The sequence below is a fragment of the Aquarana catesbeiana genome, linkage group LG12 (genome assembly GCF_042186555.1).
Source record: "Aquarana catesbeiana isolate 2022-GZ linkage group LG12, ASM4218655v1, whole genome shotgun sequence".
In the NCBI taxonomy this organism is placed as follows: domain Eukaryota; kingdom Metazoa; phylum Chordata; class Amphibia; order Anura; family Ranidae; genus Aquarana; species Aquarana catesbeiana.
In genome coordinates this window covers 206,617,121-206,629,412 of record NC_133335.1, presented here as the reverse complement: position 1 = coordinate 206,629,412, position 12,292 = coordinate 206,617,121, and the positions used below count along the sequence as shown (strand labels likewise).

At 47.4% G+C, this 12,292-nt stretch overlaps 1 protein-coding gene across 1 annotated transcript in view; it reads right to left on the bottom strand.

Annotated features, from left to right (window-relative positions):
- The window catches only part of LOC141114272 (bactericidal permeability-increasing protein-like), a 100,721-nt gene that overhangs the window by 56,491 nt on the left and 31,938 nt on the right, over positions 1-12,292 (bottom strand). Inside the window, exon 4 of the mRNA XM_073607860.1 lies at positions 2,152-2,280. Within this exon, the coding sequence (XP_073463961.1) occupies positions 2,152-2,280 (129 nt within the window). The remainder of the gene's footprint in view (positions 1-2,151; positions 2,281-12,292) is intronic.

The following is a 12,292-nucleotide window of genomic DNA, read 5'->3' as shown; positions in this document are numbered from 1 at the left end:
TGTGATGTGCCTTGTGATGTGCCCTGCTGTGTACCGCCTGTTGTGCTCTACTGTGTGCCCTGTAATGTGCTCTACTGTGTGCCCCATGCCCTGGGATGTGTGCCCTGATGTGTACCGCCTGTGTCCTGTTCCCAAGGATGTGCCCTACTGTGTGCGCTGCTGTGTGCCCTACTATTTGCCACATGCCCTGTGATGTGCGGCACGCTCCCTGCTGTGTATCTCCTGATGTGCTCTGTGATGTGCCCCGCTGTGTACCCACTGATGTGCCCTGTACCCTCTGTGATGCACCATGCTGTGCTCAATAATGTGCCCTGCTGTGTACAGCATAATAAACCCTGCTGGGTGCCCCATTATGTGTCCTGTGATGTGCCCTACTGTATGCCCTGTGCCCCATAATGTGCCCCGTGCTCTGCTGTGTGCCATGTGATGTGCCTTACTGTGTGCCCCATGTAAGTGGGGCTTTGTGTAGGTGCGGCTTGCATGTGAGCGGAGACACAGGGGGCCCCATGATCTTCTATTGCCCGGGGGCCCCATGAGTTGTCAGTCCGCCCCTGGGGGGCTGGAGACTTGGGCCAGAAATCCAAACCTTTTGTAATTTTTGTGTTGGATGGTGTCAGTGCTTACACAGGGCTAACTTCTTCCCCATCTCCCCACATGAAAGTGTTAGGACCCAAACACTGCATCCTGAGAGATGGTCACATGACCCTCCATCCCCAGAAAGACTGGATATTTAATGAGGGCTCTGACATAGCCACATGGGAGCGCAGTGAAGGTGAGACTCAGTAGGTGGGTGGGGGAAGTCTTCTTACAAGTGAACCCTAAATGGGAAAAAAGATGGTGTGTGTACAGCCATTCCACTACTTGGCATGCAATAGTAGCAAGTAGTAGGGAGATCATGGTACATCCTGGTTGTAATTTTAAAGCAGGGCAGGCATAGACAAGGAAATTACAATTTATGAAGCTGATCTGTGAAATGAGGTCCCTGGTAACAAAGAGAAATTGGTATCAGAGGGGCACACAGAGCAGGGTTTGCTAAATAACAGGATTCATTGCTGGTATCTTGTGGTGTCTGCATTAAGGCAGAACTTTTATATTTTTATTTTAATGATTTATTTAAAATGGCTGATTGGTTCTCTTTAGATTAGTATTGGCTCTAGGTCTAAATTTAGATCTCTCAGTTTTTTGCCACCTGTACTGGTAACTTGATTCCATCACTTGTTGCCCAATGTTCTTAAAAGGGAACTTTACCCATAACAACTTGATACAAAAAATAATGTTCTTTAGCAAGGAACATAGATTATATTCCACATTAATAATTATGCTACCAGAATTAGTGTGTGCTGTAAATTGCCTCCAGTATTGCTCCAATTTCTTCTTTCTGAAGGCTGCCATTTTGCTGAAGCCCAGAGCCCCTGAACAGCAGTAAATCTTTAGGCTGTCAGGATATCGCCCTCTAGTGGCTCTGATTTTCGGCACAGTGGCAAAAATGGAGAACAACTGAGCATGTGCAGAGCAGGATGAGACAATGTATTACTGAATTTTAAACAGTATAGACACTTATTTTTAATGTTTTACTATACATGCAAAAGGGACCAGCCTGAAGTGACATAGTTTTCTAACTAAAGTTCCACTTTAACCTTGCACCATTACAGCCTCTGATCAAGCTTACCTATGAGCCCCACTTTTCCATTTTCCCTTACTCATAAAAATGATCCCTTATGCCCTGTACACACGGGCGGACTTTTCGACCGGACTGGTCCGATGGACTTTCCGGACTAAAATAAGGAAGTTGATAGCCGGTAGCCAATAGCTGCCGTAGCATGGGTTTTCGTCCATCGGACTAGCGGATTTTTCGCCTGGACTCGAGTCCGTCGGACAAATTTGAAACATGTTCCAAATCTAAAGTCCGTCAGATTTTTGACCGAAAAAGTCAGCTACAGGTCCGATGGAGCCCACACACGGTCGGATTGTCCGCCGGACTTGGTCCATCGGACCAGTCCGGTCAAAAAGTCTGCCCGTGTGTACACGGCATAAGATGACAGATCTGTTTGTATAATTTACAAATTCTTTTTCAAAAGGTACCAGCAGAAAAAGCTGTGAAGCAGTTCATTGTGCTTACAAAATTGGATTACATGATTGTAGAAAACCTACATCAACCAGTGCCGTACTTTCCATTCACCATGGACTTTGGTCATCGCATCTTTAACAGTGACATCAACATCTGTGAGTGGTACTGGAACAGCTGTGCAATGGGGGATGTTGAATTCTTCAACAGTTATTCTGTGAAAAGAAGAGCAGGACAAATCAGTATTTACAAGTATTTTACATACCTCTGGATATGAAAATAGTAGATTGCAAAAGAAGAAAAATTTTATATATTGCAGCTTAACCACTAGCCGACCAGTGTACGATGATGTACGTCGGAACAATGGCACGGCTGGGCAAATCGGCGTACAGATACATCCCCTTTAAATCACGGCATTGTGGGCTCGTGCGCGGGCCCGCTGCGTACTCTGTGACCATGCCCGCGGGTCCCGCGGACTTGATGTCCCCTGGGGGCCCGCAATCATGTCACGGAGTGGAAGAATGGGGAGATGCCTTTGTAAACAAGGCATTTCCCCGTTCTGCCTAGTGACATGGCAGGGATCTACTGCTCCCTGTGATTGGGAGCAGTGATCGCTGTCATGTCATTGGTAGCCCATCCCCCCCACAGTTAGAACACCTCCCTAAGACACACTTAACCCTTTGATCGCCCCCTAGTGTTTAACCCCTTCCCTGCCAGTGTCATTTACACAGTAATTAGTGCATTTTTATAGCACTGATCGCTGTATAAATGACAATGGTCCCAAAATGGTGTCAAAAGTGTCGGTTGTGTCCGCCATAATGCCGCAGTCACCATAAAAATCACAAGATCGTCGCCATCACTACTAAAAAAAAATTATAATAAAAATGCCATAAATTTATCCCCTATTTTGTAGACGCTATAACTTTTGCGGGAAACCAATCAATATACGCTTAATGCAATTTTTTTTCTTACCAAAAATATGTAGAATACATATCGGCCTAAACTGAGAAAGAAATTTGTTTTTTTATATATTTTTTGGGGATATTTAGTATAGCAAAAAGTAAAAAATATTGGGTTTTTTTTTCAAAATTGTCTCTCTTTTTTTGTTTATAGCGCAAAAAATAAAAACCGCAGAGATGATCATATACCACCAAAAGAAAGCTCTATTTGTGAGAAAAAAAAAGATGTCAATTTTGTTTGGGTGCAACGTTGCACGACCGCGCAATTGTCAGTTAAAGCGATGCAGTGCTGTATCGCAAAAAGTGCTCTAGTCAGGAAGGGGGTAAATCCTTCCGGGGCTGAAGTGGTTAACAGTCCATATGGTGGCCACATACACTTCAGTTTTTTTATACCCGATCGATGTCCAATTTGATCAAAATTATCAAATCCACAACCAATCAAATAGGCACAATTTACCTTCCAATCAATTTGCACTTATACATTTCGATCAGTTTTGATCAAACTGAGTTGATTGTCTAGAGTGTAAAATGTACAATCATTTTGCATCAAAGACCAGCAGTGAGATACTTTGTCCGCCGTATTTCAATCAGATTATGAGATTACATGGTGGAACAGAAATGCAACCTAAACCTATACCTTATGATCATAAGTTACAAACTTTATTTTAACTATTAAACTAAATTCAATTTTCAGTGTGTGGCACATTGAATGAATGAAACCAAAAAAAAAAAAGTAAATAAATTTCATCTTCTGGTAGTTCAATATAAACTAAATTTGAATAAAATAAAATAAAATATCTGTGTTCTTCACCCAGTGAAAAGTAAATGATAAGAGTTCATGAATAGAGATGGTCCGAACACCCCCCCCCGGTTTGGTTCGTGCCAGGACTCTCAAACAGCGCAAAAATTCAGACCTGAACTCCGAACCCCATTGAAGTCTATGGAACCCGAACTTAAAAAATCAAAAGTGCCCATTTTGAAGGCTTATATGCAAGTTATTGGCCATAAAATGGGTATGGGGGCCGGGTGCTGCCCTGGGGGGACCAGGGCTGTGTTTTGGCCTAGGCCAACTAGGCCTAGGGCGGCACTTTGCGGGGGGCGGCAAAAAGGGCCGCCCCCCCCGCATGAGAGAAAGCCCCCCCGCATGAGAGAAAGCCCCCCCACCCGTCTTGCTGATTCCCGGCTCCCGCTGCCGCCTCCCGCACACATGCAGCGCACGGCGGCCGGCTTTCTGTAGCGGCGCCGTGGTGTATGGGCGTGCTTGTCAGAGTAGGGGGGCATGAGATACACGCCTCCACCCTCTGACAAGCACGCCCATACACCACGGCGCCACTACAGAAAGCCGGCCGCCGTGCGCTGCATGTGTGCGGGAGGCGGCAGCGGGAGTCGGGAATCAGCAAGACGGGTGGGGGGGCTTTCTCTCATGCGGGGGGGCTTTCTCTCATGCGGGGGGGGCGCCGTGTGTCACTCGCGCCCCCATAACCAACAGGTGACAGGTGGAGCCTTAAGCTCCGCCTACCCTCCCCTGCACTGCTTTGCTGCAGTGAATCTTCTCCTCGGCCCTGGGGCTGTGACGTCAGGAGAGAGAGGAGCATGAGGGAAACCCCCAGGACAGCAGGTACAACGATTTAATAAAGTATATCAGTGTTATGGGCACTGGCAGCATTTGATGGGCACTGGCAGAATTTGATGGGCACAGTGGCTGCGTTTGATAGCACGGTGGCAGCATTTGATGGCGCGGTGGCTGCATTTGATGGGCACAGTGGCTGCGTTTGATGGGCACAGTGGCTGCATTTGATGGGCACAGTGGCTGCGTTTGAGGGCACAGTGGCTACGTTTGAGGGCACAGTGGCTGCGTTTGAGGGCACAGTGGCTGCGTTTGAGGGCACAGTGGCTGCGTTTGAGGGCACAGTGGCTGCGTTTGATGGGGCACAGTGGCTGCGTTTGAGGGCACAGTGGCTGCATTTGAGGGCACAGTGGCTGCGTTTGAGGGCACAGTGTCTGCGTTTGATGGGGCACAGTGGCTGCATTTGATGGGCACAGTGGCTGCAATTGATGGGCACAGTGGCTGCAACTGATGGGCACAGTGGCTGCAATTGATAGGCACAGTGGCTACGTTTGATGGCACAGTGGCTACGTTTGATGGCACAGTGGCTACGTTTGATGGCACAGTGGCTGCGTTTGATGGGGCACAGTGGCTGCGTTTGATGGGGCACAGTGGCTGCAATTGATGGGCACAGTGGCTGCGTTTGATGGCACAGTGGCTACGTTTGATAGCACAGTGGCAGCATTTGATGGGCTCAGTAGCTGCATTTGATAGCACAGTGGCAGCATTTGATGGGCACAGTGGCTGCATTTGATAGCACAGTGGCAGCGTTTGGAGGGCACAGTGGCTGCATTTGATGGGCACAGTGGCTGCATTTGATGGGCACAGTGAGACCCCCCCCCCGTCATAGCATTAAAACTCAGCAGCTAAAAATACTGTAGCTGCTGACTTTTAATATTAGGACACTTACCTGTCCAGGGATTCAGCGATGTCGACACCTCAGCCGATTTTCGGATTGGCTCTCGGGTTTTGCCACTATCATTCATGGTAAGGGAAACCGACCGGTTCCCTACTGCACATGTGCGAAGCGCGTTGCACTTTCTGAATGGCCCAGTGGAGGAAGGAGGAGGGGGGGCAAACTTCAGAGGGGACAGCGCAGTTTTCCAGAAGTGGGGAAGGGTACCTGTCAGAAACAGGTACCCGTTCCCCCCTGAAAGGTGCCAAATGAGCCTAAAGAGGAAGGGGTGTTGTTTACAGATGATAGGGTGGGTCTTAAACAGGAAGGGGTGTGGCCTCGGCAGGATGGGGTGGGTCGTATTTAAATTAGGGGGGTGCATGCGTTTAGTCAGGCCTAGGGCAGCACAAAACCTAAATACACCACTGGGGGGACATGTATCAATGTAAACATTTAAAAAAAAAAAGTTTTTAAAGGAGCAGTGATTTTAATGATGCTTAAATTGAATCAATAAAAATAAAAAATTCCTTTAGATATAGTGCCTGGGGATTCCCATTAGTCTGTCTGTAAAGTGGCGCATCTGTACCATGTATAGAACCTGCTGCAGTCAAAATTAAATTTGTAAAGAAAAAAAATGAAATACAAATTGCCGACAATTCAAAAATGTCTAAAAAATCAGTATGGGGGTTACTCCCAATCCATACCAGGCCCAATCCAACCCATGCCAAAATTAAGAAAGAAAAAAAAGGTGTGGGGTCCCCCCAAAATCCATACCAGATCCTTATCCGAGCGAGCAGCCTGGCAGGTCAGGAAAGGGGGGGGGGCGAGCGAGCACTCCCCTCCCTGAACCATAGCAGATCACATGCCCTCACTGTGGGAGGGTACTTTCCCCCCCCACCCTAAAGCACCTTGTCCCCATGTTGATGAGGACAAGGACCTCTTTCTGACAACCCTGGGTGGTGGTTGTGGGGGTCTACAGGCAGGGGGCTTATCGCAATCTGGAAGCCCCCTTAAACAAGGAGGCCCCCAGATCGCGGCCCACTATATGAGAATGAGTATGGGATACATTGTACCCCTACTCATTCACCAAAAAAAGTGTCAAAAATAAATAGACAGGAGGTAGTTTTTGACAATTCCTTTATTTTAAAAAATTAAAAAACAATGTCCCCGATGATTCATCATCAATCATGACACCCGCCACACCGCCGGACCCAGAAAAAATAATGACCCGCCCACGACAGTGGTTAACCAACCAATACCTGCTCTGCTGTTTGACAGCCCTTAAATAGGTAAGGGCTGGGGCCACTTGGTGACATCACCTGGTGACACTGCACCTCTTGTGACATCAACGCCTGAACATCCTGTCGAGTGCCCCACAAATTTTGGTGTTGCTGAATGGACAAACAGGCGATGTTTGGGTTGAACTTTTGCTCGGCTTGAGTTGTTCGCCCAACTCTATTCATGAGTAATAATCCATGCACAAAAAAGTGTCCAACTGCAATTCCAAACTCCAGTTGGACACTTTTCTGTGCACGGATTATTATTCATGAACTCTTAGGAGGATATCACTTATGTGGGCACCTTTTTCGCTGGGTGTTTAGCTTTAAGAACACTAATATATTTAAAAACATATTTTATTGAATTCAATAAAATTTGAGTTTATATTGCGCTACCCGAGGATAAAACATATTTACTCTTTTTTTGGTTTTGTTTCAAGGTTATGGTGGCAGCATATATGTGATTTGTGATGTTAATATTCTCCAGGGCGTGGGGCATTAAGTTGTTGACATCAATTGAATGGGTTGTCAACCATGGATTGATTATTCCTATCAAAAGTGTGTATGCCATGTATATCGTTTATTTCAGGCTTTTCCCTTTATTTTTACCGGGTTATTCTGCCAGTAACGCACTTTCTGTTCTAAGGGGATAGCAATTACTCACTGTACTGTATTTATGACGGAGCAGTATTGTCACCGTAGGGCAGAAAGAGAAGTGTTATGACTACAGACCCCCCCCCCCCCCCATCTCCAGATGGTAGCTGGAGGTGTTCTGTGGTTCTGAGATAATTTAGGGTTGGATTGATCACATGGTTGGAGATTCCAGTGTACCATTGCCAGCTAACTACAGAAAGTTAGCAGCACACTTGCAGAATCAACAAGCATTTTTTGCACTCACTGAAACGTTATAACAAAACGCTTGTTTAGCCACCCTGCCCTATGCAGGGGTGAAGTATTTTAATTTAGTCTTGCTGGTTGATAGTCAGCTCAAATTAATTTACAGTTTATTTGTTCATTTAGCTTTCAACAGTGTTATTGCTGTTTCTCTCTGCTGCCAGAAGGTGTCATTCGTGCCTTTAGCAATAATATGAGATGCTACAGTGGACCTTCGTTTTTTTTTCCATTTGTAGCACTAACTCTCGGTGGAGCTGCTGGTTTAAGCGGGCTTGTTAAATTCACTCTCCTTCCCTCTGTTTTACCGGCACCGGGTCTAGGGTTCCGTTGAGTTTACCTTCTGGACGATACACGCACCAACACTTGAATACGTTTTCAATGCTTTATTGAACGATTTACTAAGGAAGTAGCAGGAAAGAGGCAGAAGGGAAACTGCAGAAGAAACTCAAATATCTTCTCATAAGGTTCTTGACAAATGTCCTGGTAGAATTTGGATATTACAATAGAATGCGCTCCGTTGGTGGGACACACTCTTTGCTCGCCTGGATAGGCCTCTCTCACTTGCCTAGCAGCCAGTACGTAGCACGAACAAAAGTCTCTGCCACAGACCTATTTGGGATAAACCTGTACGATCCTCTGCCACAGGATGTATCGGTTTTATGCGATGAACATCAGTCACAGTGCTTAAACATTTAAGCCAACCCAGCAGCACTATGCTGTATAGTTACTTTTTAGGATACGTCCTCCAACCGAGTCACCAGGCCCCTCTCCAGACCAGCACCCTGCGTGATCCTTCCATGACGGGTCCTCCCCTGAGATCTTCTCAGTTGTTCAGCTTCTTCCCTTCTGGATAGACAGCTCAGGACCATTCCTCTGCTGCTGTGTAGGGATGAGCTTCGTGTTCGAGTCGAACCCATGTTCGACTCGAACATCGGCTGTTCGATCGTTTTTTTGAATTGCGAACGATATGGGCCGTTCGGGCCAAATTCGTGTGGCGCGTCACGGACCATAATTCACTGCGGCATCGCAGTGCATTGCTTGTTGATGATTGGCCAAGCATGCACTATGACCCGCATGCTTGGCCAATCACAGCGCCGCCTTAACAGAGAGCCGTAATTGGCCAAAGCCAAGGAGGCTTTGGCCAATTATGGCTCAGGGGATTTAGTACACGCCCCACACTATATAAGGCCGCCTGCACGGCGGCCCTGTGCAGTGTGTTCCGGTGTGCTGAGAAATAGAGAGAGAGAGAGACTGTGTCATTTCATTTGAGTTAGCTAGATTAGGCAGGACAGTCAGTCAGTTAGCTGCACTTAAAGTGTATTGTCTATATATATATGCATCCCAGGTGTTGCATATATATATATATACACTGTATTCAGTTTAGCTAGATCCGTTCCTGTTATCTTCTAGACTATTTACATTTAGTGCAGTGCGTCCTGCTCACAGTGTTCAGCTAGTTCCGTTCCTGTTATCTTCTTACTGACAGGCAGGCTTGTCTTGTTACAGTATTTTGAAGAAAATTACTGGTGTTCTTTTGATCCTATTAGTACCACAGTCAGGCAGCTAGACTATTTACATTTAGTGCAGTGCGTCCTGCTCACAGTGTTCAGCTAGATCCGTTCCTGTTATCTTCTTACTGACAGGCCGGCTTGTCTTGTTACAGTATTTTGAAGAAAATTACTGGTGTACTTTTGATCCTATTAGTACCACAGTCAGGCAGCTAGACTATTTACATTTAGTGCAGTGCGTCCTGCTCACAGTGTTCAGCTAGATCCGTTCCTGTTCTCTTCTTACTGACAGGCAGGCTTGTCTTGTTACAGTATATAAAGCTACCTGAAGAAAATTACTGGTGTTCTTTTGATCCTATTAGTACCACAGTCAGGCAGCTAGACTATTTACATTTAGTGCAGTGCGTTCTGCTCACAGTGTTCTGCTAAACCTACAAGTTAGTGGGGTGCGTCCTGCTCACAGTGTTCAGCTAGATCCGTTTCTGTTATCTTCTTACTGACAGGCAGGCTTGTCTTGTTACAGTAAATACAGCTACCTGAAGAAAATTGCTTGTGTTCTTTTGATCCTATTAGTACCACAGTCAGGCAGCTAGACTATTTACAGTTAGTGCAGTGCGTCCTGCTCACAGTGTTCTGCTAAACCTACAAGTTAGTGGGGTGCGTCCTGCTCACAGTGTTCAGCTAAACCTACAAGTTAGTGGGGTGCGTCCACCTCACAGTGTTCAGCTAAACCTACAAGCTAGTGGGGTGCGTCCTGCTCACAGTGTTCAGCTAGATCCGTTTCTGTTATCTTCTTACTGACAGGCAGGCTTGTCTTGTTACAGTAAATACAGCTACCTGAAGAAAATTGCTGGTGTTCTTTTGATCCTATTAGTACCACAGTCAGGCAGCTAGACTATTTACAGTTAGTGCAGTGTGTCCTGCTCACAGTGTTCTGCTAAACCTACAAGTTAGTGGGGTGCGTCCTGCTCACAGTGTTCAGCTAAACCTACAAGTTAGTGGGGTGCGTCCACCTCACAGTGTTCAGCTAAACCTACAAGCTAGTGGGGTGCGTCCTGCTCACAGTGTTCAGCTAGATCCGTTTCTGTTATCTTCTTACTGACAGGAAGGCTTGTCTTGTTACAGTAAATACAGCTACCTGAAGAAAATTGCTGGTGTTCTTTTGATCCTATTAGTACCACAGTCAGGCAGCTAGACTATTTACAGTTAGTGCAGTGCGTCCTGCTCACAGTGTTCAGCTAAACCTACAAGTTAGTGGGGTGCGTCCACCTCACAGTGTTCAGCTAAAGCTACCTGTAGAAGGTTGGTGGTGTTCTCATACTACAGGCAGGCAGTTGATTTTGCTAGCTGCAGTATCAGTACATATATATATATATATATATATATATCCCAGCTTAGTGCAGCTACAGGCCATTAGTATGTCTGGAAGGCCAAGAAGGAGAGGCAGACAGTCACAAGCCAATAAGAGAGGGCAAGCAGGCTCTGTGTCTAGTGCTGGTCGTGGAGACGGTGCATCCTCATCAGCACGTGGCCATGGGACACGCTTGGCCTTTTTTTCGGCAGCTGGCCATGTTGAGCCGCAACATGCGGAAGACTTGGTCGAGTGGATGACCAAGCCGTCCTCATCCTCCTCATCCTCTCTCACCCATGCCCAGGGTACTTTGTCTGGCAAAGCAGCGGCCTCTTCCCTCGGCTCAATGTCATCAGTGACTCCTTCCCTAGCCCCACCATGTCCTCCTGAGGAGTCCCTCGAACTGTTTGACCACAGTGTTGGGTACATGCTCCAGGAGGATGCCCAGCGTTTGGAAGGCTCTGATGATGATACTGAGCTCGATGAAGGCAGTAACATGAGCACGGACAGAGGGGGTGTCCAAGAAGGACAGCAATCTGGCAGTCATGCTCGCCCTGCTGCAGCATACTGCCAGGTTTGCTCCAGTGATGAGGAGGGAGGGGATGATGAGGTCACTGACTCAACGTGGGTGCCTGATAGGAGAGAGGAGGAGGAGGAGGAGGCGGCACATCACCAACGAGGCAGGATGCCCTCCAGGGGCCAGCCTAAGGGCAGCACATTGACTGCATCACACCCCAAAGCTCCACATGTGCAGGGCGCTGCAGTCTCTGTGCGTTATTCAAAAAGTTCTTTGGTGTGGGCCTTTTTTGAGACGAGTGCATCAGATCGCACCGCTGCTATTTGCAACATATGTCTCAAGCGTATCTCGCGTGGCCAAAACATCTCCCGCTTGGGTACCACATGCTTGACCAGACATATGTTGACCTGCCATGCAGTTCGTTGGCAAGCGTATCTAAAAGACCCACACCAAAGAACAAAGAGGACCTCTCCTTGCTCCTCATCAGCTGAGATTTCCAACCCCACTAGACCTTCAGTCCTCTCTGAGACCTGCACTGAGAGGAATGAAGGTGTAGAATTAGGTGTGTCACAGCCAAGTACTTGTGGGCAATCTGATTTTGGTACACCGACATCAGATTGTACCAGGCAAATTTCCCTGCCCCAGCTGCTGCACCGCCGAAAGAAGTTTTCTCCCAGCCATCCACATGCCCAGCGGTTGAATGCTAGCTTGGCAAAATTGCTAGCACTTCAACTGCTGCCTTTTCAGTTGGTAGACTCTGCCCCCTTCCGTGAGTTTGTGGAATGTGCGGTTCCTCAGTGGCAGGTACCCAAACGCCACTTTTTCTCACGGAAGGCGATTCCGGCTCTCTACCAGCATGTGGAAGGCAATGTCCATGCCTCGCTGGACAGGGCGGTCAGCGGTAAGGTGCATATTACCGCTGACTCATGGTCCAGCAGGCATGAACAGGGACGTTACCTAAGTTTCACGGCGCATTGGGTGACTCTGCTGGCAGCTGGGAAGGATGCAGGACAAGGTGCAGTAGTGTTGGAGGTTGTTCCGCCACCACGCCTCCAAAATGCTAATGATTGTGACACACCTCTCTCCTCCACCCCCTCCTCTTCTTCTTCCTCCATGGCCTCTTCCTCGGAACCAGCGGTGCTCCGTAGTCGTTCAAGGGGCTACGCAAGCACGCAGTCCAAAAGATGCCATGCGGTGCTTGAGCTGGTGTGCTTGGGGGA